At 42.8% G+C, this 27,552-nt stretch overlaps 3 protein-coding genes across 3 annotated transcripts; 2 read left to right on the top strand and 1 right to left on the bottom strand.

Annotated features, from left to right (window-relative positions):
- Positions 1-2,002: 2,002 nt before the first annotated feature.
- psmf1 (proteasome inhibitor subunit 1) lies at positions 2,003-8,615 on the bottom strand. Its single transcript, XM_035152972.2, has 7 exons — positions 8,347-8,615; positions 7,537-7,695; positions 6,209-6,291; positions 5,579-5,767; positions 3,880-3,936; positions 3,432-3,593; positions 2,003-2,660 (listed from the first exon to the last, which is right to left on the bottom strand). Exons 1-7 carry the CDS (start codon positions 8,473-8,475, stop codon positions 2,609-2,611), a joined length of 831 nt encoding a protein of 276 aa, XP_035008863.2. The 5' UTR covers positions 8,476-8,615; the 3' UTR covers positions 2,003-2,608.
- Positions 8,616-9,914: 1,299 nt separating this feature from the next.
- Positions 9,915-16,984, top strand: pigu (phosphatidylinositol glycan anchor biosynthesis, class U). Its single transcript, XM_035152931.2, has 12 exons — positions 9,915-10,084; positions 10,575-10,639; positions 11,119-11,178; positions 11,509-11,571; positions 12,162-12,271; positions 12,406-12,506; positions 12,737-12,834; positions 12,927-13,081; positions 13,525-13,668; positions 13,780-13,904; positions 14,516-14,658; positions 15,030-16,984. The coding sequence occupies exons 1-12, from the start codon at positions 9,955-9,957 to the stop codon at positions 15,141-15,143; spliced, it is 1,308 nt and encodes a 435-aa protein (XP_035008822.1). The 5' UTR covers positions 9,915-9,954; the 3' UTR covers positions 15,144-16,984.
- Positions 16,985-18,436: 1,452 nt separating this feature from the next.
- Positions 18,437-27,376, top strand: mcm2 (minichromosome maintenance complex component 2). Its single transcript, XM_035153055.2, has 19 exons — positions 18,437-18,517; positions 19,694-19,896; positions 19,982-20,154; positions 20,613-20,879; positions 20,965-21,062; positions 21,555-21,676; positions 21,917-22,124; positions 22,235-22,369; positions 22,472-22,663; positions 22,778-22,871; positions 23,169-23,247; positions 23,655-23,826; positions 23,919-24,045; positions 24,791-24,903; positions 25,008-25,172; positions 25,286-25,360; positions 25,517-25,699; positions 26,078-26,233; positions 26,474-27,376. Exons 1-19 carry the CDS (start codon positions 18,512-18,514, stop codon positions 26,582-26,584), a joined length of 2,679 nt encoding a protein of 892 aa, XP_035008946.1. The 5' UTR covers positions 18,437-18,511; the 3' UTR covers positions 26,585-27,376.
- The last annotated feature ends 176 nt before the right edge of the window (positions 27,377-27,552 follow it).

Genomic DNA, 27,552 nt, shown 5'->3' on the forward strand with positions numbered 1-27,552 from the left:
TAAAACGTACCTTCCTACAAAGTACAAGTTTCAGCCTCTTTCAGCTGCCGACGCTTAAAGAATTTAAATGTAAAGTGTTTAGAAAATCAAAACTATTCTGTCCAGGTGAAATATCGCTTTAAAAAAAAAAAACAGAGTGAACTGACTCTTATTAAAGTTTATGAAATGTATGAAAAGAATGAAGAAATATTCATATTGTTATTCTGTGGCCTGAGAAAGATGTTGTTTGACTGTTTGTGGATCGAAGATGTGAAACTTTTACAATCAGTGAACGTGACGTTTAGCACAGAACAAAAGGCTCAATGAACATTAAAGGGATATTTCACTTTTATATTGAAGCAGTTTTCTACCGTTTCTCCTCCTGATCAAAGAAAAGAATCAAAGTGAAGTGCACAGAGCTCTGGTTTGACGAGCGTCGTGAAGAGCACAGTTACTGTTCAGTGTGTCGTCTCAATGTCATCATCGTCTGACCTGTGTTCCTTTTGTCATTTTATAATAACTGCGCCCAGATATATTCCTCTTTAAATCAAACAAGGATGAATGTAGGAGCTTTGAATGTTCAATTAAATAAATATTCTCGCTATAGAAAGTGATCAAACATATATAAATATATCAGTGTGGGCAGGCCCGTCTTTTATCTGTGGTCGACTCTCTTGGTGAAGGCGAGCGCTGCTTCGTGTGCTTCAGGAGGTCGTGAACCTGCATGTTTTTCACGTGTGACGCTGTAAAGATGCGACTGTAACCAACATGCTGATTTTTAAATATGATTTTGTTAACGTGAACAATAAAAACAAATCTGTTTTGCTGTTGTTTGTAATCTGTCGTTCTCTCTGGTCGTTTCTCTCATAGACTCCAGTTCCACGTAGAATTTGTATTTATTGATTTAAGATTTAAAAGAGGACAAGGAGCCAAACGGAGCTCCTCGAGGAGATTGTTCCAAAAGGTACAAAAGGAAAGTAGAAGTAGAAAATAAAGAATCCTTACACTTGGATTCAAATTATTTCAGTTAAAACATAACATTTTTGTTAATTCATGAAATAGGTGTTTTGATTAATTTGTCCACACCATATATATATATATATATATATATATATATAATGTAAAACAGTTCAACAGCAGCACAAACTATACAATAATATTCTGTAATATATATAATATAGCAAAAGTCAAAAAATAAATAGAATGTAGCCGGTGGACACGGACTTAAGTACAAAAGTAAGGGTTATTAAAGCTGTCAAATAAATACAATTAAAGTTGGGTAGTATAAAACATGTAAGATCAAAGTATCTCTGCGTCATATGAAGTATTGTAGTAAATGTATGAGCACTTACTTGTTTTTCATTCATAGAGTTTTAAAGAGAAATGAACATGAAGAGCGAGGGAAGCGGCAGATGAACATTTTATTCATCAGGTTTAAATAGATCGGCTGAAAGTGAAAAACCACATCAGCCCATCAACCGACGTGATGAGCAGCACCGCTGTGACCAGAGCGAGGACGCCCTGTGGTGTCTGCCACGAGATCTGTTTACCTCCCAGCATGCAATGGGAAAAGCAAAGAGACCTGTGGAGGTGGTGGTTGTTTGTCTGCGACCTGCAGGGAAATAAAAATGAGCTGAGCTGAAAGTGATGAGAGGAGCTGCAGCGTAAATAAAAAGAAATGGTTTGTTTGAGGCCGATAAATAAATGACAAAGTGTTAAAGAGGAAAGTCACAGTGAGAGAAACAACAGAATAGGAAAGAATTAAAGAGGTCGAGAGTTAAAGGACAGAAGAAATGGAGAGATCAGGACAGAGAAGAGGAGGAGGAGGAATAACATCTACCTCAGAGGTGATAAAGTGAAAGGGTTCAAATTAAAATGATTCATGAAGGAGAGAGGCAGGAAAGGAAGGAAAGAAAGATGGAGACTAAAAGACATGAAAGAACAACATCGATTCATAAATAGAGACGAAGACGAAGAATAAGAATAAGAATAAGAAGTCAAAGAAAAAGAAGAGACCAGAACATAAAGTCTGAGATTTTTATTTGGGCATTTTGACACGAGATCTCTCATCATCCTTGTTTGTAAATGAACAACAATCCCAACTGAAAAACTTAGTAAGTAACAAGTTTGCAAAACACAAGCTCAAGAAAACGTCCTCATGAATAAATTACAAATATGAGATGTGGTTTATTGTGATGAGAATCTAACGTTAGACACTGAGGAGGTTTTACTCTGAAGGACTGAGTGTGTGAGGAATCACTTCCTTCACACTCTGATATTTAAAATGATCTTTTAACAGGTTGTCCTTTTTTTCTCTGTTTCAAAATATGTCTCCTAAAAAACTAAATGTTCAGACGTCAAGACAAAAAAACGATTATGATCGTTTATTATTATTATGATCAGGTTTTAGTCAAAATGCAGTTTTCTTAACGACAGTCTCCAGCAAATCATTTATTTATTGTATATTTCACACATCAAGAACACGGATCTTCAGCGTTCTTCCACACAAGTTATAAACACATTAGTTCTATGAAATGAACACATCAGAAAACAAAAAGGAAAAGGTTTTCTTTTCAAACCCCGGAGGAGATGAAGACGAGCACGAGAGAAGAAGAGCAGGAAACTGCTGCTACATGAACATGTCGTCATAACCAGGAGGAGGCAAGTGGTCCGGGTCCGGCCTGAAAACAAAATAATGAAAGACATATTTTCATTTGTCAACTTCAAAACGTTGAACACAAATAAAATCCATACATCTTCATTTCAGCGGAACAATACAACTAACACTCATTAGCTGCACTGAGGAGTCTGAGTCTTTTCCAAACACACTGTTGTTGATCAAATTTTATTGTTGACAACAAAGTTCATCACAACAACCTGAAGGACATAGATAAGAGTAGAGATGGTCAAATATGTTCCCTACGAATAAAATGTGTAATTATTTGGTTTATGTAAAACAAGAATCGTGAATTATTATTTAAGTGTGATGTATAATTCCCATCTGTTGTCTCTGGTCTTATATAAAAACACGATGCTGCTGCACAGCTCCTGTTAAAAATCCATTATCTCTGTGCCGAGCGGCTAAAACGACGAAGGTCGTGTGCGGCTGCTCAAATCAGCTGTCACTCATTGTTAATACTAATTGTGAATTAATGGGAGGACAAAAAAAAAAGACTCATTGTCCTGTTTGTGTCTCTGCAGCTGATGTCTGTCTGAGAGTTTTTGTATTTTCAACAGAGTGATACATCGTCTCTCTCTCTCTCGCTCATCTCATCACGTCAGATGCAAGAAAACATCAGTTTATGTTTTAAGTGAACGAACAGAGGGAGGAGAGTGTGTGTGTGTGTGTGTGCGTGTGTGTGTGTGTGTGTGTGTGTGTGTGTGTGTGTGTGTGTGTGTGTGTGTGTGTGTGTGTGTGTGTGTGTGTGTGTGTGTGTGTGTGTGTGTCTCACCCTGCTCTGCGTTGTCCGACTGGTCCAAACGGGTCGAAGCGAGCTCCTGGGGGAACGGCTCCGGGAGGCAGAATGTCTGGTATCCCGCTGGACGGGTCAAAACCAGAGCGAGGATACCCCGACCTCAACGGGTCGACTATCATCCCGCCACCGCCACGAGACCTGGGGGACGGGGGGAGGACGTTATGTTTTCATCACTGTTTCTTTGTCTGCGAGACTGAACAGACTCTGCAGCTTGTGGATTTGTGTCAAAGCTTCATATCTGTGTGAAGGAGGGCGACTGGACGGACGCCAGTAATCCCCTGCTGTCTGTCACTGTGACCACTTTATCTCAGATTAGAACCAAACTAGACTGATGCTTTAAAATCAAGATTCATGGACGTGTAAATAATCTCCCATGCAAACAATGATCTGTGGGTTTTATTGTGAAGGAGAGAGAGGAGCTCACCCAAAAGGATCCAGATCTGCTCCTCCAACAGCAAAGGGAGGAGCCATGGGGTCAGGCCTGAAACACACAAAGACACACACGTAAATAGATATAATGTAATTTTGATGGTTAATTATTCAATTCATTTATTTATCAAGGAAAATCACAACTTATTAATAATTCAAGCTCCTAAATGTGAGGACATTTCTAATTATTCACAGTGAAGCACAGAGACAAACTTCCGTCTGGTGAACGTATAGAAATGTAGACTGAGATCTTTTGTGCGTGTGGTAGTTTTCTCTGATACATTAAAACTTCACGTGTTGCAGATCGTTCCTGTCGTCTCTCCCTCCATCTCTCCTCCTCTCTTCTTTGTCTTTCCATCCTCCGTCTCCTCCGGCTGTTTTTCAAACTTTCTGTTCTCTGCGGCCCTGACTCAGGTTTTGATTACTCATTCATCACTCCTCTGTCTCCGTGTATCGCGAGTTCACTCCCCCTCCTTCTGTCTCTTTATCCGTTTTTCTTATTCTCTCTCTCTCTCTCTTTTGGCTGACTCTCTCCCCATCTGTCACTGCTCTGATCTCATTCTTATCTCCCTCCCTTCCTCCCTCCTCACTCTGCGTCTCTCTGGGGATGAGGAGGCGACAGCAGCGAGGTCGATAAAGTGCTGACATCACCTCACATCTCATCTGATCGGGCCATGGCTAAGTGAGGAGTAGGAGGAGGAGGAGGAGGAGGAGGAGGAGGAACAGACATAATCTCTCTTTCTGTTCTTGTGACATTTCAGTCAATGTTAAGTTTAGTTGTTTTCCAACATGAACTCCTGATAATGTCTGAACATTATCCGGAGTTAGTGTGAACAGCAGGTTGTCGGGTCCGACTCGTTCAAACAGGAACATGTGTGAACATCCAGGCGAGGGGCGGAGCCTGTAGAGCAGCAGGAGGCCGGACATGACGTATAAACTCTGCTGTGGAACCTCCTCGTGTTTCCAAGTTGACGTCTTCGTCTTCTACGTGTACGGCTCCTCTTCTTCATCCTGAGATGTTTGTGTTCTTCCAGTTTCACGTCCGTCACGTGTTAGAAACCTCATCAACACGTCCAGTCGTTCTCTGGGAAGTTTCCCTCAATGGAGACACAGCTCTTGTCTCCAATCAAGAGACCACAGACACATTCACTCACACATCAATGCGTTGTCATGGGTTACCTTCCTGGAGACGGACCCTCACTTTAACCTAGCCCTGACCCAAAAATCAGCTTCAATTGGGGACACAGCTTTTGTCCTCAGTTGGACCCACCGTCCCTAGATGACTGGTTGGGGGTCTGAAAGTTGTCCCCACTCACACTCTGCCCTCATTTACTCTCTGCTGCAGTCAACTTCCTGTCTAGACTTCTAGAGGAACAAACTTAGCATGTCCGGAGGAGTGAGTGAGTGTGTGTGTGTGTGTGTGTGTGTGTGTGTGTGTGTGTGTGTGTGTGTGTGTGTGTGTGTGTGTGTGTGTGTGTGTGTCTTTAGAGTGGCGCCGGCAGCTCACAGACGCTGATGGAGTCTGACGCCCTGTTGTTGACACCCTGTCACAGGTGGACCGCTCTACGTACACGTCTTTGTGTTGAGCCGACGTGAATAAAACAATGTATGAGAAACACTGTGAGTGTGAAAATATTTTGGTTCATTACAAAGAAAGAGCCAGATGAAGATGAGCAGTGTGTGTCACTACCTACCAGTGCGGCTGTGTTCCCTGGCGAGGATGCCTGCTGGGCATGTGGAGGGGCTCGCTCTCTCTTCTTCTTCTGTCCTCCTCTTCCTCCCTCCGGCTCTTCCTCTCTGTCCTCTGTCCCATCGGTCTGTCCTGAGGGGGCAGCAGCTGAGTCTTCACCTTCTCTGACAGACTGTCTGTGTCTTTGTAGACACTGTGGAAAAGAGAAACTTAAAATTAATAAAATATAAATAATGAAATGAATCTTAACAACTTTCTGGTAGTTACCTCCACCAAGGAGGTTATGTTTTCACCCCAGTCTGTGGGTTTATGTTTGTTTGTCAGCAGGATTATGCAAAAACTACTGTACAAATTGATAAAGTCATAGTTTGGGTCATGGGCTAAGAAAGAACTCATTCAATTTTGGTGCGGATCCAGGAATTTTTAAGCACTTTCTTTAACATTAAGAGACGATTCATAATTCATGGATCTTGATAAAAGAAAACTAAAATGACCACACTGTGGTTTTTACGCCTCCACCCACCAGTGCAGTTTCACTCGACATAACTTTTTCCCCAGGCTCATGACGTCACCGTGACCTCTGAGTGACACTCTCTCGTATCCATGAGGTGAAAACAAAGAATCACAGACCAACCTGTCAAACGTGTGCAGCTGGTCAGCATCCACGTGATCGCTGACGTTCACCGTGAGGTCGGACACCTGCTGCGTGCTGGAGTTCTGCAGGCACACACACATCCGAACATGTTAACACACAAACGCAAAAGATCAATACATTCATCTTTTATTATCAGAGTTTAAACATATCAACTGAAATCTGACAAATCAGGACAATATCAAACTGAAGAGGTGAAAACAAGGCAGAGCCGCTTCAGAGCTGAAAACATTGTCTTTGCTGACCTCTGGTGGTCAGAGCAAGTTCTCGCTGAGCTGCAGTCACGTACACATGTGAGGTCAACTATTCAGAAAATGCTGGTTTATACAGGGATAGTGGGAATTTCAATTGGATTCATCTAAGAGTATGAACTGAAACTCAAAACACCCATAACATTCAACAGTGTTACGAGTGTGTCAGCAGGAGATGTGGACAAACTGAGCTCTGCTGCTAAACCAAGAGCTCGAGGAGTTTTTCTCAAATCTCTGACGCAGAGTTGATCATCTAAGTTGTACTTTAACTCTCACACGGCTTTTTAAACACGGTGACATTTGGATATTAACTGATTTAAAGTCGCAAAGGCCAAGAGACATACAGAGCATCATGGGGGCATTTTACAATAATCATGGAATATATTATTATTAATATTTGTAGCCGTATAAACAGCTTTAGTGGGAATATTGTCTTTTTCAGAATAATATTTGATGCAAGTAGACATTGTTATTGAACACCTGCTTATCCAACAAGAAAACCAGCCTCCACCTCCTGTAAAATCTCATCTTGGTGTGAGCTGTGTGAGCTGTATTGTTGTTGGTGTGAGCTGTGTGAGTTGTGCTAGTTGTGTTATTGCTGTTGTTGGTGTGAGCTGTGTGAGTTGTGTGTTGTTGGTGTGAGCTGTGTGAGTTGTGTTGTTGTTGGTGTGAGCTGTGTTGTTGGTGTGAGCTGTGTTGTTGTTGCTGTGAGCTGTGTGAGTTGTGTTGTTGCTGGTGTGAGCTGTGTGTGTTGTGTGAGTTGTGTTGTTGCTGTGAGCTGTGTGAGCTGTATTGTTGTTGGTGTGAGCGAGTTGTGTGAGTTGTGTTGTTGTTGGTGTGAGTTGTGTGAGTTGTGTTGTTGTTGGTGTGAGTTGTGTTGTTGTTGGTGTGAGCTGTGTGAGTTGTGTTGTTGTTGGTGTGAGCTGTGTGAGTTGTGTTGTTGTTGGTGTGTGAGCTGTGTGAGTTGTGTTGTTGTTGGTGTGAGCTGTGTGAGTTGTGTTGTTGTTGGTGTGAGCTGTGTGAGTTGTGTTGTTGTTGGTGTGAGCTGTGTGAGCTCACCATCAGGTTGAAGATCAAGCTGGAGTCAACAGTGATGGCTTTGAGCAGCAGTTGTGTGTCGCTGTCACTGTCGCTGGCTTTATATCTCAGACTGTACAGCTCCTTGTTGCTGCTCCAGTCGGCAGGAAGAAGCTCGGATTTCTTATCAGTGCTGAGGGGCTGTAAAGAGAGGGAGAGACACCGAGAGAATATAAAGAGAGAGAGACAAAGAATATATAAAGAGAGGGAGGAGTGGGTTAGCTAGCTGCAGATGACATGACAGGTTTTACAGTTATTATAACTATGCGTATAATTGAATAAAGTTGATTCAGTATTAAACAACCTGTTAAATCAAAGATACAACACGTGTCAAACTGTCACAGTCCATTAGATATGAACAGTTTACACATCAAAGCTAAAGCTAATCCAACCTGCGCAGAAGACACGTTAGCGAGCTCAGGATTCCCTTGGAAAAAGTTAGAATTTAAATTCTGACTTCAGGAAAATGAGTCATCATCAAATTCAAAACGGATCAAATTCATCAGCACGAATGATGGATAACTAGTTTTCTATTCGGCGTATGAATATTTCACAAACAAGCAGGTAGTTAGATGAAGAATCAGATCAACTTCTTATACACTTTATATGAGCTCCATCGTACGACGAGCGGTTGAAGCTAAAGTTGTTGAAACCGAATCATGGATCATGAACAGACAAATGTCACGTGACAAAAATAAATATACACACGTTAACCGATATTCACCGCGGCGTAAATCGGTTGTATTCTGACTGGAGCCTGGTGCGACATGAAGCTAACAGCTGAGTTCTCACCACGTCTCCGGAGCCGACGCACCGGAGTCCGCTCTTTATCATCTCCCAGTGGACGAAGCACACCGCCGCGTCCTGAGGGCAGCTGATGCCGCCGGAGACACAGGTGAACAACACCTCCAGACCCGCCATGTTCCCTCCGAACCTGTGCTCCAAACACAGTAAGGGCTAGCTCAGTAATGTCAGCGGTAGCGTTTAGAGGCACTTCCGGTGTCAACAGAAACTGCCACTGATATGTGGAGGCAGCTGCCTTTGATCCCAGACTGTTTGGAGGCAGCTGCCTTTGATCCCAGACTGTTTCTGTTGCCACTGTATGAGAGCAACTAAAGCTGTTTGTGATGTATTCAATGAGATACATTCCGGTTTATGGAAGTTTATTAGATAGTTTGGATCAGATCATTAGATAGTACAAATCAGTGGCAGTTTCTGTTGCCACCGGAAGTGCCTCTACGAGCTGCCGCTGCCACGACTCGCTGTCCCTCCCCCCGAACAACACTCTCTTCCGTTTCTGGAAAAACGAAAACGAAAGTGTCCATTAGCAGCGGTGAGCTTTTCCTGCCTCAGCGTGTCAGTGTAAAAGCTCAGCAACAACACCAACGAAGCTCCGTGAGGAAAATAAAATAAAACAAAAACATCATTTTATCAGATTTTTAATTGAGTTAATAACTGTACTTTGCATCAATATAACTGCCAGAGGTCAAGTAGCATTAGATAATAAATAAGAGCGATAATTTGTTTATGTATAAGTTTATTTCATTCATTGACCAAACAAAACCATTTAATTGCATGAAAAGGAGCAGAAATAAGAATAACCTTATATAATCTGCCCCTTTTTCACAAGACATTCATTAACAAAGCAGATAATTCAATACAATTTGAAATTAAAACACAGCCCCTCACAAACCTCTATTAGTTCCTAAGTTAATTCATTTTGAACAATTCATAAAAGCACACAAAATAATTTACCTGACACAACAAAAATGTATCAACACATTTCATTATATTTCCTCCACATACTGGCTTCAGTTGTTTTTTTTTAATATTTTTGTTTTAGGCTCTTTGGTTTCACACTGGTGCAACGTCTAAAGAAACCAATTAAGTTGGATCTGCTCAAAATCTATTTTCTGAGAACAGAAAAATAATTTGTACTGAAATGAATTTGGCTTTAATAAAAGGAAAACGTCCGTGTTTGATAAATCTAACTTTACAGCATTTTGTACGTTGTGTTTTGCTCCGACACATAAAACGTCCGGAGGGGAAAACATGCTGAGGTTTTGTTGTTCCGCTCTCTCTACACACACACACACACACACACACACACACACACACACACACACACACACACACACACACACACACACACACACACACACACACACACACACACACATTAAATACCATTCTCTGATTGTTAAATATTGATAAATCCTACAGAGACAATTAATAATAATAACATTAATAATCAATTAAATGACTCTTATTAATGATTGTAATTTTGTATTTGTCTTTATTTCCGTCAGAGACTCTTCTTCGGTTCTGTTTCTCCGGCGCAATAACAGACTACATTTCCCGTCGTGCCTCTCGCGGGGCGGAGAGCGCTTCCCTGTCAAGATGGCGGCTCCTTTGACGCTGCTGCTGCTCGTGGCTGTTACCCTCCGCGCTGCCCTCTTCAGGGCCGGGCTGACGGAGCTCATCTCGGGGAGGGTGGAGGTGGTGTCGCCGCTGACCGCCTGGAAGAGAGGTAAGCGGGGCTGCGGCCGCTTCCCGGGCCCGGGGCGGCCGCTGAGTCCCCGCAGCGGCCGCTTCCTCCTCACCCGGTGACAGTGGACCACAAACCGGTTCAGCTGCAGTGTGTGTGTGTGTGTGTGTGTGTGTGTGTGTGTGTGTGTGTGTGTGTGTGTGTGTGTGTGTGTGTGTGTGTGTGTGTGTGTGTGTGTGTGTGTGTGTGTGTGTGTGTGTGTGTTGGAGGAACATTGATGTTTTTTGTGTAAAGGGATTGACTCTCTCTACACACGCACACAGACACACACATGCTACTGTAGTGTGTCAGCTGCAGTGAAACACCACGGCCCATCATGAATTGTTCATTAGGCAGCTGCAGCAGCAGGAAGTTGCATCATGACAACGAGGCTGTAGCTGCTTGTGTACAGAGATGTGATGTGATGACCAGAGCTGAAAAATGTGACTTTGTCTTTGTGTGACATTTTGTTTGTGTGTCTGTTTGTTTGCAGTGGTTGAAGGTTTGGCTCTGCTGGATTTGGGCGTCTCACCGTACTCTGGAGATGTTTTCCATGAGGTGAGAGGTTCTCACAAGCGTGCACGACATGTATGACCACAGGGCGATTTACACCGTGACTAGTAATCTTCTTAAATAATAAAGGAAAAAGTCAATTAATGAGCAGTTCCTTGTCGCAAAGATGCAAAAACAACATAGTTTATCATCTCTAACAAGGAAATCCAACATGGTCTGAAGTAGAGTTTATGTAATAACAATACTGCAGAAGTTTTCATTGCAATTTTATTGTTATGCGACCATAAAGCATAAACTTTTTAAAAACACATACAGTGAATGTTCTAAGTGAATGATTTGTATTGCTTTTCTGTTTTGTTGCTTTATTCAAATGTAGCGAAATCGACAAAACTTAAATATTAAGTGTCCAAAGATCTTAATTTGACCTGAGCCTGCATTCGTTTGCATGTTTCCACACAGTTCCACCACCAACACGCTGACGTCTACATGAACATGTTCTATGAATCCTTTTCTCTTCCCTTCAGACTCCTCTCATCATTTACCTCTTCCACTTCCTGGTGGACTATGCTGAGATAACATTTATGGTGAGTGGGACGACAAGAAACATCAGTTTCGTGTTTTTCTGAGCCAGAGTAGAAGTCACGTTGAAGCGTGGATATTTCCCACACGATCCGGTATGAATACAAGTAAACATTTCTTTGTTTGGCTGGAATATGAATGAGATTTTAGAACGAGATGCAAATCTTTCATATCTTCTCTGATAAATATGATGAAAGCTCAGCGACTTTGTGACGCTGCCTTCGTTGATGCCAGATTTCTTATTCCAGTGATTTGTATTGAAGAATATTTGTGTTTTTTTTATATTGTCGTATTTCAGAGACTGTTGCTGACTCTTTGTGGTTGTGTCTCTTCAGTTAGCAGATGTGATCACTGCTGTGGCACTTTACTTGGCAGTGAAGGACTACAACAAACAAGTGGTAAGAAAATAGAAAAATGGGCAAATCAAATAATGTAATACTAATTATAATATTTAATCGAGTCAATATTATTTGCTTTTTTCTATATTTCCTCTCGTGTACGTACTTGAATGTCTTTTAGGTGAATTTTATTTTAATCACATAGCTTTTTTTCCACATAAAAGTGACCAAACTATGTCCGGTGAATTATATATTTTACGCAGATAGAGTTGTTACCCCTTTCACTTTAAAACTAGAAGGTTCTTGGTTCAAATCCCGAATTTGCATGTTCTCCCCGTGTTTGCGTGGGGTTTTCCAGGGTTCTCCAGTTTCCGCCCACAGTCCAAAGACACCCAGACTGAGGTTAGGTTGATTGGAGACTCTAAACTGAGTGTTGGTGTGAATGTGCGCAGCTCTACTATAATAATAATTATATTTAACTATATTATTTATATAAAAATAACTAATATTGAGGACACATTTAGGTGTGTAGTGTGTATCCTGTCTGTCACCCAGTGGCAGATGAGCAGCGGGTGGATTGTAGCTTTGGTTGCTGTGTGTGTCTCTGTCCATGTCCTCAGATATTTGACGTGTTGTTGATGCTGTTTCAGTTCAGAAAACAGAAATCTGCTTTGGACGCCGACCGCTACCCCCTCGACTGTCTGGAGCTCATCAGGAGCCCCAAGGAAATGTACTACATCCCCCTGAAAGTAGCCATGTTGTAAGTACCATGTTCCAAGTTTAGTTTTCACTAACCCTTATACGTTTACTGTTGTGTACGTATGTCACAAAAAATAACTGGTGACTAATCTTCCAACCTAAAACGTGAAGTTTTACTTGTCCTGTTCTTCACAGTTATCTGTTGAACCCATTCACCATCCTCTCCTGCGTCGCCATGTCAACCTGCGGCCTGAACAACGCCGTCATCGCCCTCTTCATCCTCTCTACGATAAAAGGTACAGTCGGATTTAAACCACGTCGGGATTATTCTGTCTGAATGTCACCCTCAGTTTTTTGCTGCTTCACTGATTATAAATCTTTGAGCTGCTTTTAGTGTCTAAAAATAAATGTTGTCCTCGGGCATCTTGCAGATTCTCCTCTACAGCAACTTTTAAAATACCAGAAAACAGAAAAAACAAAAAATTATTATTTTATTTGTATTAATTTGTGTAATTCTGTGTTGCAGGAAATGTTTTGCTTAGTGCCATATTTCTGTCCCTGGCTACGTATCAGTCCATCTATCCTCTGACTCTGTGCGCTCCGGCTCTGCTGTATTTGATGCAGGTATGTTGTGTGTGACTGGAACTGAATCTGATTGTAGTTTCCTAGATTTGTGTTAAATTTAAACTCACATTCCCACGTCTGTGTTTCTCCAGCGACAGTACATCCCTGTGAACTTTCGACGGGCCGGCTTCTGGTGGTTTATCGCACAGTACGCCTTCATGTACCTGGGCAGCCTGTTCGTCATCGTCGGCCTCTCCTTCTTCCTGCTCGGCTCCTGGGATTACCTGCCCTCCGTCTACGGCTTCATGTGAGTGTTTAACAGAAGGTGGAAGGTTCCCTGTGGGAGGTTTTGACCTCTAAAGGTGCAGCTGTTTTAGAGGTTCCCTGTTGTGTTCGTGTTGTGCATGAGGACTCGCATGCAGCTGCAGATATACTGTGAAGAGCAGCCTCACAAAGGCTGAAATAACCATTCCCACTTGCTGCCCCTGAGATGTGATTGCTGGTACAACAGAGAACGCATACCTCCACCAAGGCGTATTCCCTTTAAGGAACCATAATGCTCCATAGGATGAAAACAACAGTAACAAAATAAATTATGATGAATGACAAACAACTCCTGCTCGAGATAAATACAGTTTCTGCAAAGATAAACCTTACTGACCTGTTTACTTCTCCACACGTCCCCTGTTCTGTGATTGTTGTCTCTTTGTTGTCCTCGTGTCACCCTGTCTGTTTTCCGTCCCTCTCCAGTCTCTCAGTTCCAGACCTGACCCCCAATATCGGCCTCTTCTGGTATTTCTTCGCCGAGATGTTTGAACACTTCCGCCTCTTCTTCCTCTGCGTCTTTCAGATCAACATTTTCTTCTACACCATCCCGCTGTCCATCAAACTCAAGTACGTCCTCTGTCTTATCCTTAACATTGTCCGTCCTTCAGAGTTAATACAGAGCTGCTGTCCCTTCGTCGACTTCACTCTAATGTGTGTGTGTGTGTGTGTGTTTTGCAGGGAGCATCCAGTGTTTCTGATATTCATGCAGTTGGCTGTGATCTCCATCTTTAAGTCTTACCCCACAGTGGGAGACATCGCTCTCTACATGGCCTTCCTCCCTGTCTGGAGTCACCTGCACAGATGTGAGTTTATTAAATGCAGATGTTGAATATTCAGTAGAAGTTGTGTGGAGGCTAATGTGTTGAAATGTACGGTAACTAAAGGTGAATGTTTGGGTCCTAATTGAGGCAGTTAACACTTAAATTGTCCTAAATGACGAAGCTGCATCGAGCTACAATGTGAAAATGAGATCAGGTAGAATTGAATTTATCCAGAAAGAGGTTCTTGTGCCAAAGATGCTCATAGAAGAAATACATATAGTTACTGTACGTAGGGAGCTGGTGATTCAGGTCAATTTAAGTATCTGTGCAGAAACTTTAAATTAATATGTTGAAATCATAACCTGCAGTTGTTGGTATAACAACACAGATTATTTGAGCCATTAAATTGATAATTTTTACCAGATTTAATGGAAATTCATCCAACGTTTGTGAAAATATTTCACTCTGGACCAAATCATATGAATCACATTTAGTATTTTCCATTAAATTACCATTTTGTCCATTATTACCTTTTTAATGTTCTTGTTTACCTCTATAAACTAAAATCAATCAAACAAATGCTCATTGAACCAGTGAAAGATATAATCTCCAGACAATAATAGAAACTCTCTCTCCTTGTTACTCTTGTTCAGTCTTGAGGAACATCTTCCTGGTGTCCTGCGTCCTGTTGGCCTGTTCCGCGTTGTTCCCGGTTCTCTGGCACCTCTGGATCTACGCCGGCAGCGCCAACTCCAACTTCTACTACGCCATAACGCTCCTGTTCAATGTGGCCCAGGTACGACCTCCTGTCTGATGTCGTCTATAGACCAGGCAACAATATGAAACTTTTTAACCTTAAACCAGCAGCTTGATTGAACTGAGTTTGATGGTTTCGGTGACTTGGGACGTTTCCAATATCTCTGATCGCCCACGTTTTTCAAAATCGAATAAGAATTGAAACTCATGACTGATCGATTAAAGTCTCTACACGAAAACAAATTCATCGCTCATACATGGAGCCGAACACAATTAATCACCACATGTTACATAGTGTTGCTTTAATTCGTTCTTCTTTATGATTTGCTAATACCATAATTTATTTGAACCACTCCTGTTATTAAACACTGTGAATGACTCTGTCTGGTTCCATCATTTATTTCCCCTCAGATTCTGCTGGTGTCTGATTATTTCTATGCCTTCCTGAGGAGAGAGCACCACCTCACCTACGGGCTGTACCTGAAGAGGAAAGATGGCTCTGAGGCGACGCTGGTGCTCAAATGAAACACCCACTCACTCACATCCTCGGCCTGAGAGGAAGAAACTGCTCGACGTCTCACTTTCCCTCAAAGCGGACGAACACAAAGAAAAGACTTCTAAAGCCGAACTGGTTCTCAGACAGAACATCGACCTGCGTGCAGAACGTGTGTCTGGTACAAATTCATATGCAAACAACAGAACTACATCATACAACGGACTCATGCAGATGTTGGATGTGGTGAAACATCTCCACCCTCTTTACTCTTTCACTTGTGTGAAAGCTTCAGTCCACCTGGATCCTACAATGCTTTTATTTTGAAGTCTCCTCTTTGGTTGCAGCCACTCCCGAAGAGTTTTATTTTGAAGTAGTGTTTATCCTGCAGCTCCGTCCTGGACAGCTTTTATTTTGAAGCACCAACTCCCATGCACTGTCCCTCTGCAAGGCTTTTACTTTGAAGTATTGTTCCTCTTTCAACACTTAAGAAGAAAATTGTAAAAATGTGGTAAACTGCTGACATGATCATTCCTGATAATTTACAGCTCTCCCACACACATTTTCTTTTTGTGTTCACACTGGAACTCATACGCGGACAGGATGAAGAAATCTTTTATTTTGAAGGGTTTTGTCTGGAAGCCTCTTTCATCTCTTTCATGTTTCTCACATTGTTTGCACTGTTTGTTTTTCTCTCTCAAGGTTTCCTCATTAATTAACAAACTCTAGATCGTCAAACTCACCTCATCGTGGTACATAAACCGAAACACTACCGGGGGCAGTGATCGAACCACACACACACACACACACACACACACACACACACACACACACACACACACACACACACACACACACACACACACACACACACACACACACACACACACACACACACACACACACACACAGAGATTCATCACTAAAACCCAGATTTTTCTCTTTCTAGTTTACCGTGAGCGCGTCGGACAAAGACGACAGTGAATGTGTCTTAAATAAATAAAGTGCTTCAGAATCTGTGGAGAGAAGAAACAGATTTTAGTTTTCTGGACCAAGTTAAAGAAACTGGTTCTGCAGCGGCCTTGTGTTTACCACTCGTCAAAATTACAGCTTTGTAGCATTAGAGTTTTGGCTCATAATGTGCCAACAAACATAACTAATCATTTATTTGTTTTTATTTGTTATTGGGAAACGTTCATATCAGAAACATTTTCTCCCTCAGTCGACACAACCTCAAAAACGTCTTGATTTAAACACTATCATTTCCATTTCCACAACACTAACTCCATCATTAACGTAAGAGTCAACTCTTCAGAGCCGCTAAATTCCCGACAGGTGATGTTTTTTATCTTGTCCTCAGAAGATATTAACTTGTGCGTAAAGATAATTTAATAAAATCTCTTACAAGGTTTATTTTCACTTTAGAATGTCATATTATAAAATCCTTGCTGCTCTTCTACAGACACGCGATTAACTTCATATTTAGGTCATTTATCTTGTGAGCACAAGATAAGAAAATCTCACCTGTCTGGACGGACGGGACTTTTATTGTGGCCCACGTCGTTCAAACTGCTCATTTGTTCCAGCTGAAGGTCATCGTGGCGTTTTGATACCAATCCGTGAAAAATAAGTTGTGATATTTATTTATTTCCTGCACTGAAAACTTTGCAATGAGATTTCATTTTTTCTTTTCTTTGTTTTTGTTATCTGAGATCAAATCAGGAACTCTTCGGTTTTTGATACTGTAAATACTAATGTGATTTGTTTTGTTACAGATATTTAAGTGCAGGCGTGAAAGGGATGATGGTAAATTTGATGAATGAATGACCATGATGTCACAAATGATGATTATTAAACTTGAGGTGTTGGTTTAGTCCTGTTGTCTGTTTTTTTTAAACACCACATATAAGTTGCTGTGATTACATTTTTTTGTCACATTGAAGTCGTACTTGTGCAGTATTCAACAATTTAATCAGATACCAGAAATTTTAGAATTTAGAGAAATACGACAACTGATTTATGATTTGTTGAATGTTTGATTTCAGCTGAACGACCTTAATTATATCACAACTTCACAATTAGTCTGTTTCTATTCAGCATTTTAGGAGAATAAACTTAAAATTTCATGATGAAAATCTAAAATATATGTGAGAGTACATCTAATTATCACTGTAGGTACAAACGACTGCCTCTACAAAATGCCCTGTGTAGATGAATTGGTGAATATCGTTCATCAGAATGAGATTTAGTGAAGATGAAATTCTTGTCGTTAACGCAGCGTGATGATCAGTGCACTTTGAAGAGATTGTGATGAAAACTGTTCGTTCAGAGCGAGAAACTCGTTTCTCACAGTCAGCTGGATTTGATGGTTCAGAGGATTTTGTTTTATTTAAGATATTTCAACTTTATTCTTAAAATGTTAAAGGAAAAAGAAAATTTCTTTCATTATCACGTCTGACACTGAACTGGAGCTCTGTGAGGCTGCAGCCCACATACGTCTGTTTATGTGAGTTTATACATACTCTTACTTTAGTGAGTCATCAAGCAACACAAACAATAACACAAAGTACAGCTGTGGCTGATGGCAGCTTCATTTCTTTTTTAAATGATCTTTAATATGTTTTCACCACTGACTGATAGATTGTCCTGAAATTTAGTATAAACAGTCACATCTCAGTTAATAACTCTTATCACAGATCAGGATGAAATATAATAACTTTGTTCAATCAGATCTTTCAAACTACTGAGGACTTTAAAAATGTAGATGTTTACAGAAATGTTTCCTAAAACGCCCACTGTATTATATTGAATACTCTCGTTTTCAATATCAAAATAAAGTACTGAATTCAGTCCTTATGTTCTGCTTCAATTCAGCAAATATTCATTTTAAAATATTAGTAAAAATATTAAATAGTTTAAAACTGGTGTATCTTTTACCCAGACATGTTGTAATCGAGATGTTTTATGGTGTAATTTGTATAAAAAAACGAAGAAATGTTGATAGATGAACTTTTTGGGACGTTTCCTTTAAATAAAGTGATTCCAAATATTCCCGGGAAAAAATAGAACACGTCACAGTCCCCGCCCGTCCGGTCACGCCCAGAAAAGGTACGTTTGTTTTGCCTTCACGCCCGGCGCCGCTGTCACTCACACGTGTTACTACGACACCGCCCGGACGAGCCTGACCGAGGGCGCGTGTAAACCAAGCGCACCCTTCTTCCAGACCCCGCCCCCGTGGAACGAATCGACGAATCAGGACACGAGACGTCAGAGTCCACCCTGAATATTCACTACTTTTCGCGGGCTTTCACTGTCACGTGGTGGTTTCGCGCGAAAAGCGAGTCCCGGCCGGAAGAAGAAGTTTGTGCAGAAGCGACAGAAACAGACGCAGCAGCGAAACATGGCGGTGAGTGAAACCCTGTGAAAACAGATGATTATTAATATTATTGACGTGTTGGATGCAGGAGACAGAAGAGAATCGAGCTGTTCATGTGCCGGATGAGTGAGAACCCAGCTCCATGCGTGGACTTCACTTCTGAGGCGGAACAATAGAAACACGGAGTCAAAGATTCTGTCAGAAATGTGGATTCTAACGTTTTTAAGGTTTTAAATTCTCACAATAACTTTTATTAGAACATCGGGATCGTTTATCTGTCAACACGTGTTTGTTTGTGTTCGATGTTCGCAACGAGCACAGCTGACATGTGGTTAATAAGAACAAAGCGAACAAGATATCAAACAATAAAACACCTAAATAAAACACCTAAACATCCTGTTAAATAAGGTTATCGTCTCCCACATGGAGCCACAGTGACTGTTCTTTAGCTAACCCTCCGGACTTTATTATTTCTAACGTTTCCTCTTCATCCTGATACTTTGATGACCTCATTTCACAACATACTATTTCACTTTCACAGTTTCTTCCACCTCCATCAGTTTGTTTTAGCCATAGATGTTAATACCTGTGACAGATGTTCATCATACAACTACTGAATCGATGCTGTTGAGTTTACGGTAAAATGAACTTGTGAGGCGTTAATATTCGTGGACGATCCTTAAACATACACATAACTCCAACTTGTGTACTTATTGCACTTGTATGTATTTCGGGGGGGTCGTTATTCTCATTGAACTCCTTCCAGACTAAACAAAGGAAATGTCACAAGTTCAAAATACATTTAAACACGGAAAGAATAACACACGAGAGAAACTCTGTAGAAATACACGTTTGTTTGAATCTATGATGCCACAATTTAAAAAAACTATAATACAGAGTGTAATAACAATATTATTTATTCCAACACATGGACATTTAAATGTTGAATTGGAGCAAACTTTGTAAAATCGGCAACATAACGAGAAACTGTCAGTAACAAATGAGACGAGGGCAAAATACAGTCTCTTATAATATCAAATAAACTGTTAATTATATTAATATCTTAGAAAAACCTAGAGCCATACTTTTATAAACACATTGAAAACGATGGTACGCTGTATCAGCTCCACAGTTCCAGTAGATCACATCCTGTTCTGGTTTCGGGATGAAAATTAAAAACTAAAAGTATTTTTGTTTTTTTGGCAGGATTCCTCCGAGTCGTACCACATGGCCACCAGCCCCAGCCGACCCTCCAGGAGAGGAGACCTGACGTCCAGCCCGGGACGAGACCTGCCTCCTTTCGAGGATGAGTCGGAGGGGCTGCTGGGAGACGGAACCCTGCCCGGAGAAGAGGAGGTGGAAGAGGAGGACGGAGATGGGGAGGAGCTGATTGGGGACGGGATGGAGAGGTGAGGACCGGGCTGTGTTCAGAAGTCCAACATCAGATTACCTGTTTGTTCTGTTAAACACCACCAACTCCTTGGCTCTCGTCAGGGATTACCGTGCCATCCCGGCGCTGGATCAGTACGAGGCAGAGGGTCTGGACCTGGACGATGAGGATCTGTCGGAGCTGTCGCCTGGAGCCCGGGCCGCCGCCGAAGAGGCGATGAGTAGGAGGGACAGGGAGCAGGGCGTCAGCGGGCGCCTGAGGAGAGGACTGCTCTACGGTGAGGAGTGAACCGATGTTTGTGGAGGGAGGAGCTTTAAGGTGATTTAGGGCAGAAGTTTCAATACTGGGGACGTCCTGGTGAGCTGGAGGGGAACGGTTCTCCAGTTATGTGTTCCACATACGGAAAGAGGTTTCTGGAATGATTCGATAGATTTAAGCATAAGATTTATACGGATTTATACCTTGTTTTAACAAGCATTAGCATTAAACTGCGTGAAAACATGTTCAGTACAAATTACGTGCCAACTGATCTTAAGCTCCTTTGACCTTTTCTTCAACATGAACGTGGTTTTAGTTTTTACAACATCACCACTGTTAATGATTCTACTTTTCCAAAATGTTGACCAACGTAGTCTTGAAACCCTCGAGGGAGAAGGTACAGCTAACACACAGCAGACCGATGTGTGTGTAGAAGTGAACGAGGCAAACGTACTCATTTCTTCTTCCTTCCTCCAGACAGCGAAGATGAAGACGACGAGCGACCGGCGGCTCGGCGAAGGCGAATGGCCGAGCGTGCAGCGGAGGGCGTTGACGGAGAGGATGAGGAGATGATCGAGAGCATCGAGAACCTGGAGGACATGAAGGGCCACACGGTGAGGGAGTGGGTCTCCATGGCGGCTCCCAGACTGGAAATCTACAACCGCTTCAAGAACTTCCTGCGAACCCACGTGGACGAGAACGGCCACAACGTCTTCAAGGAGAAGATCAGCGACATGTGCAAAGGTAGCCGAGGTTTTCTTCAACGATAAAACCCAAACATGTTGATGAAGGATTTTTTAAACGAACGAACCTGCATCTGTTATTTCAGAGAACAAGGAAAGTCTGGTGGTTAACTATGAAGATCTCGCTGCCAGAGAACACGTGTTGGCCTATTTTCTACCAGAGGCTCCGACTGAGATGTTGAAGGTGGGTTGAGTTTATTTTTTCCTCTTGATGAACTTAAATTAACTTTGTACGAATCCAAACGCTGCAGCAGTCCAGACGAGACCAGTGTCGACACTTTGGTGCAGACTAAAGAATCAGTGTGAGGCTTCATCAGCACTAGAACGCTGAGGTTTTAAAATGCATCTCTGCTGCTACTTTTATGTATCCACACTACTCCAGAGTTTTTCAAGCATCTTTATCTGAGAAGTTTGGAAACTCTGGAGCTGCTTCCTGTTTTGATTACTGCTGAGGAGCTAAAACGCTCGTGTGGATGAAGGTCATCGTAAACTTTTAAATTTAAAACCTTCCAACTATAAAAGCGTCTGTTGTTCCTCAGGCTTTTTCCAAACGTCAATGTAAGCATGTATGAAAACACAAAATAATTTCAGCTATAAACCAAACAACAGTTGTAAAATAAATCTAACGTAAGATTCGATAAAACCGACCCGATCGTGTCTCTGCCTTTTCCGTCAGGTTTTTGATGAAGCAGCCAAAGAAGTGGTTCTGGCCATGTACCCGAAATACGGCCGCATCGCCCACGAGATCCACGTCCGCATCTGCAACCTGCCGCTGGTCGAGGACATCCGCTCACTCAGGTAAAGTTTTACTCTTCATTCTAATTTATGTCTTTAGGAAATAAATGTTCGCCTGAATTTTTCCATCATTCTTCTTGTAACTGTAAAAAATATGAATGTGGCATTAAAAGATCTTCGATTTAAAAATACTCAGTTTTATCATAAATAATGAAGGAAAGAAGAAATGAATAAAATTTCAGCTGCATCAGATTCAGCTGCTCCATCATCTTCATCCTCCTCCTCCTCCTCCTCCTCCTCCAGGCAGCTGCACCTGAACCAGCTGATCCGGACCAGCGGTGTGGTGAGCAGCTGCACCGGGGTCCTCCCTCAGCTCGGCATGGTCAAGTACAACTGTAACAAGTGTAACTTCGTGCTGGGGCCCTTCTTCCAGTCCCAGAACCAGGAGGTGAAGCCGGGCTCCTGTCCCGAGTGTCAGTCCCAGGGGCCCTTCGAGATCAACATGGAGGAGGTGAGCGCGAACGTGTGGCGTGATGTCAATCCCCTCTGTCGTGTATCTACCAATGAGGAGCTTGTTGTTATTTTGTTTCTGTGAATTAACCAGTCGTCCTCCTCCTGCAGACAGTTTACCAGAACTACCAGAGAATCACCATCCAGGAAAGTCCCGGTAAAGTGGCCGCCGGGCGCCTCCCTCGCTCCAAAGACGCCATTCTGCTGGCCGACCTTGTCGACAACTGCAAACCTGGAGACGAGATTGTGAGTCTGTTTTTGAAAAGGATCAATAATCGAAACAAGCTTTTTGATTCTACTGTGGAAAATAGAGACTAAACTTGATGATGTTTTCCCTCGTCCATTCAGGAGCTGACAGGAATCTACCACAACAACTACGATGGCTCCCTGAACATGGCGAACGGCTTCCCGGTGTTCGCCACGGTCATCCTGGCCAACCACATCACCTGCCGCGACGATGGGGTCGCCGTGGCCGAGCTGACGGACGAAGACGTCAAGGCCATAGTGACGCTGTCCAAGGACGAGCGCATCGGAGAGAGGGTGAGGGGTGCAGCTCGAGACGTGTGATATTAAAGCATCAATTGAGACGCAGATCGGTCACCGGTGTAACGATGGCTGCTGCACACGTGATCTCTGACTCGTTTCCTGTTGCAGATCTTTGCCAGCATGGCTCCGTCCATCTACGGTCACGAGGACATCAAGAGAGCTCTGGCTCTGGCGCTGTTCGGAGGAGAGCCCAAAAACCCAGGTAAAGATACTACTCCACATATGAGCGGGTCAGAAATCTGGTCTGTACGGGGAACTCGTCATAGTTTCGATATTACGACTGCATCCACAGTTTTCAAACCCCAAAGTCTTTGTAAACGCTGCTGGTCTCGTTTTAGTTTGAAAACTCTGGGGTTGTGTTTTTTCGTCCGAAGGAACAGAAACTGAGACTTTTAGAAAACGATGGCGCCCACGTTCTCCTCCTGATTGGCTCTTATCGGTCACATGACTCGACTACCAGCAGTGAGTGCAACACTAAACGCTCTTTTTCTTTTTCCAGGTGGGAAACACAAGGTGCGTGGAGACATCAATATTCTTCTGTGTGGAGACCCGGGAACAGCCAAGTCCCAGTTCCTCAAGTACGTGTGTTACAGTGCGTGTGTGTGTGTGTGTGTGTGTGTGTGTACAAGTACCACTGAAGTAAATATTGAATATAATAAGTTGTATTACAGTGCTTCAATTAGTCTTGTTTCAGGTTTGTTGCACAGGGACAGAAAAACAGATTTAACTGTTAATTTGAGTTGGTGTACCTAATAAACTGGTCACTGACAGTATGTGGTCAACAACAATAACTACTAATAATAACTAATAACTGGCAGAAGTTGTGCACTGACGTGTTAAACCTAAAGAGTAAAATAACAAATAAAACAATTGTTAATGTTTAAATGAGGAAGGGAAAAATAGATGAGATTAAAAATAAATGCAATTATCAAAGTTATTGTAGGATGACGGTAGAAACTGAATCCTGGCGTGTTTTTCTCTGCAGATACGTGGAGAAGGTGTCGAGTCGCGCCGTCTTCACCACCGGTCAGGGAGCGTCTGCCGTCGGGCTGACCGCCTACGTCCAGAGACACCCGGTGAGCCGGGAGTGGACGCTGGAGGCCGGAGCGCTGGTGCTGGCCGACCGCGGCGTCTGTCTGATTGACGAGTTCGATAAGGTGAGCTGCGCGTGACCGGGCGGGAACTGAACCAAACCTAATTCACCCTTTACTAAGACAAACGTGAAACCAGACGTTCCTCTGTGCTGCAGATGAACGACGCAGACCGGACGAGTATCCACGAGGCCATGGAGCAGCAGAGCATCTCCATCTCTAAAGCCGGCATCGTCACCTCGCTGCAGGCCAGGTGCACCATCATCGCCGCCTCCAACCCGATCGGTACGTAACTCAGTCTGAGAATAACAAAGTCACATCGTCCACGTCTGTAGTTCACCTTGAAGCTGAGGAGGATGAACTTTTAAAGGAACATGTCCTTGTTTTATTTTGTATTCGCTTTTCAAGCAAAGTTGTTGTTTGTGTTAACATGTCTTCTAAAGACATCAAGAAAACCGCAAGATAATGTGTTTTCTGAAGCGATTTAAAAAGAAGATTCAGAGTTTTAAAGTCTCAGATTCATCAGGTTCGTCCATGAGCGTTTCGTTAGAGCCGCGAGGTTCCAGCTCGAGGACGTCAGACGGCCGCGGGTTGATAAAGACGAGAGTCGCTCAGAGATGTAATCTGAGGCCGGGGACATGAAGTGCTTCAGACATAATGAGGACAATCAAATCAAATCTAAAACCACTTTAAAAAGACGTGAGATACGACATCTTCTCTCGGGCTTTTGTTAGAAGTTTGTACAATATAGAGTCTGGGAAGTGAGTTTTGATTTATCGAAGGTCAGAGGTCGTTCCAGAAGTGTAATCCTGAGGAAGTTAAAGAGCAGATGACAGAGTCAGAATCTCTAAGTTAAAATTGAAGGAGTTGTTCTTAAAGTGTCACTGAGACGGTAGAAACGAGACATTGAAGGTTTCGGACTGAAAGACGTTTATCAGCCGGTAGATGACTGGAGGATTTATAACAACAGAGAGCGGACGTCTCTCTGTTGTCTCGTTCTCTTGAGTAACAGCTGATGTGTTTCCTGCAGGCGGCAGGTACGACCCCTCCCTGACCTTCGCTGACAACGTGGACCTGACGGAGCCAATCGTGTCGCGTTTCGACGTGTTGTGTGTCGTCCGAGACACTATCGACCCCGTGCAGGTACACGCCCCCTTTATCTTGTTTCTTTTTAAAGATTCTGTCCAGATTTAGATGGTTTACATCCACAAATCCTTCTCACCACTCTCCCGTTCGGCTCGCGACAGGACGAATTGCTGGCTCGCTTCGTGGTCGGCTCCCACATCAAACATCACCCCAGCCACAAGGAAAGGGGTGTGGCCTTAGAGGAGGTGGTTCTGCCCAACACGTCCGACGTGCCGCCGATTCCCCAGCAGCTGCTGAAGAAGTACATCATCTACTCCAAAGAGCGGGTACGACCACGCAGACCCTGAACAGTCACCGTCATGTTCATCACACACACGACTGTTGGTCTTTAACCAGTTTGACCAGTGGAAATTTAAAATCTGCACCTTTTGATCTGCAGATTCATCCCAAACTGAACCAGATGGATCAGGACAAGGTGGCTCGTATCTACAGCGAACTCCGCAAAGAGTCGATGGTGAGTCCTCTGAACATTTCCACCTTTCACTGAGAAGAAATTCCCAAAAAATCAAATGTGAGGAGAGTAAATCATAGAATTTAAGGTCGTGTATATTTGTGTGGTTGTGATTTTCCTTTGAGAATCAGTAACGTCTCATTGACGTTCGACCAACAGGCGACAGGCAGCATCCCCATCACCGTCCGTCACATCGAGTCCATGATCCGAATGGCCGAGGCCCACGCCAAGATCCACCTGAGGGACTACGTGCTGGAGGACGACGTCAACATGGCGATCAGGGTGATGCTGGAGAGCTTCATCGACACGCAGAAGTTCAGCGTCATGAGGAGCATGAGGAAGGTTCGTGGTTTCTCACTGTCGCAGATGAATCAGGGTCTCAGAACTTTAACTCTGTTTTAATCTCAACAACCAGGTGTGAAAAATATATTTTTTTATTTTTGATGTGAATCATTTTTCACAGAGTCATTCTCTCATTTCCATCACAAATATCAATAAATCTGCTTGGAAATCGTAAATAAAACACAACCTTTATTCCTGCAGAATTTGCCCGAGAACGATCAGTTTAAGTTTTCTTGAGTCTCTCTGTTGATCCAGTGATGTTGTCGTCTGTGTTTCCGCTGCAAACAGGAAGTGGTATTTCTGAGAGTACAAACGAGTACAGATGAAAATAGGGTGGGTCAGTTTGTGTCTAACGTTCATTAATCTGTTTCCTCGCAGACGTTCGCTCGTTATCTCGCCTTCCGCAGAGACAACAACGAGCTGCTGCTCTTCATCCTCAAGCAGCTGGTGGCCGAGCAGGTCTCCTACCAACGCAACCGCTACGGCGCCCAGAACGACACCATCGAGATTCCAGAGAAGGAGCTGCAGGATAAGGTAACGAGGAATCACATGGTCACGTAGTGTAGATACTTTACTCGGCGTGTTCCCAGGTCAGAGACTCGTCACGGATACGTGTGAGAATGGGACTTCTTCGTGACTTCCCTGATCAGTTGACGTCATACGATGCAGAATCATTTTCACACAATACTTTACTGCTCACAGTAAGAAAGGATTACAAGTTCTAATCGTGTCTTTTTGTCCTCCTCCTCTTCCTCTCTCCTCTTCCTCCTGCAGGCGAGACAGATCAACATCCACAACCTGTCTGCGTTCTACGACAGCGACCATTTCCGCTCCAACAAGTTCAGCCACGACGGCAAAAAGAAACTGATCCTGCAGCAGTTTTGAGTTTTCTGTCCTCTTCCTCCTCCTCCTCCTCCTCCTCCTCTTCCTCCCTAACAGTGTTTCGTGAACTCGATTTCTGGGCCCGTCTCTGGGCATCGTTGTAGAAAACAGTGCTTGTGGTTTTCATCATGTCGGAGTCGGACGCGTCACAAATGAGATGTTTCCTTTGGGCTCTAAAGTGATTGAAAATGTCTGAAGAAAGAAAAGGAGCTGGGAGGAGTCGGTTTTCACCCAATCACAGCTCGGCGTGGACAACAGACGAGGAATTTGGTTTGACCATAAGATGTGCTGACAAAAGCGATGGAGGAAACGGAAGCAGCTGATTGTTCCCAGATGATGATGTACGGTTTCCAGCGGCTTATTTAAAGGGTTGGTAATAACTGGGAATGAATAAGTAGACGTGTGTTCAGGACGTGAAAGGTTCAGTTCATGTTTCTACCTGATGTTACGCTGCATCGCCACAAATTAAAGGAAGAGTGGAAATCAGAGGCAGCGTTCAGTAAAAATACAGAATTAAATATGAGAATTTAATGTTTCAGAAAAATATGCTGACCCTCTGTTTTCTGTCTGTATCTGTCCCCACGAGGGGCCGAGTGTAAATAAATGTACATGTTTTTGTCCGTGTTGTCATAGAAACAGACTTTTCTTCTCATTTTGGTGGAAGTTCGAGATTAGAACATAAAAAGATCTTGTGTGTTAAAACGAACCCGTGTTTAATGTTTCTACTGTGGAAATTCACTTGAAGTTGGATTGTTGGTGTTTTGATATTAAACTTGTTTGTTTAACTTCTTAAAATTCTCCTCTGCATCATTCAGTGTCATTCACAAAACATTTTATTCCTAAAAAAATATGAAAACAATACTTTTTGATGATGGAAGATTGTTGATAGAATATTTGAGGTTTACATATTTACACTTGTTATATTTTTGCATGTTGCATGATTTGGTCATATCAGCTTTTCTTGTGTAAAT

The sequence above is a fragment of the Hippoglossus stenolepis genome, chromosome 3, assembly GCF_022539355.2.
Source record: "Hippoglossus stenolepis isolate QCI-W04-F060 chromosome 3, HSTE1.2, whole genome shotgun sequence".
In the NCBI taxonomy this organism is placed as follows: Eukaryota; Metazoa; Chordata; class Actinopteri; order Pleuronectiformes; family Pleuronectidae; genus Hippoglossus; species Hippoglossus stenolepis.

Coding starts and splice junctions, on each gene's coding strand:
- psmf1 (XM_035152972.2), bottom strand. CDS start 8,475: ATGGCGGGTCTGGAGGTGTTGTTCACCTGTGTCTCCGGCGGCATCAGC. Junction 5,768..6,208: donor CAGCTGCACACGTTTGACAG/GTTGGTCTGTGA, acceptor TCTTTTCCACAG/TGTCTACAAAGACACAGACA. Junction 2,661..3,431: donor GTCGGACAACGCAGAGCAGG/GTGAGACACACA, acceptor TTTTGTTTTCAG/GCCGGACCCGGACCACTTGC.
- pigu (XM_035152931.2), top strand. CDS start 9,955: ATGGCGGCTCCTTTGACGCTGCTGCTGCTCGTGGCTGTTACCCTCCGC. Junction 11,179..11,508: donor ATGCTGAGATAACATTTATG/GTGAGTGGGACG, acceptor GTGTCTCTTCAG/TTAGCAGATGTGATCACTGC. Junction 13,905..14,515: donor CTGGAGTCACCTGCACAGAT/GTGAGTTTATTA, acceptor ACTCTTGTTCAG/TCTTGAGGAACATCTTCCTG.
- mcm2 (XM_035153055.2), top strand. Junction 22,872..23,168: donor AGGAGAGCCCAAAAACCCAG/GTAAAGATACTA, acceptor TTCTTTTTCCAG/GTGGGAAACACAAGGTGCGT. Junction 23,827..23,918: donor TGATTGACGAGTTCGATAAG/GTGAGCTGCGCG, acceptor TCTGTGCTGCAG/ATGAACGACGCAGACCGGAC.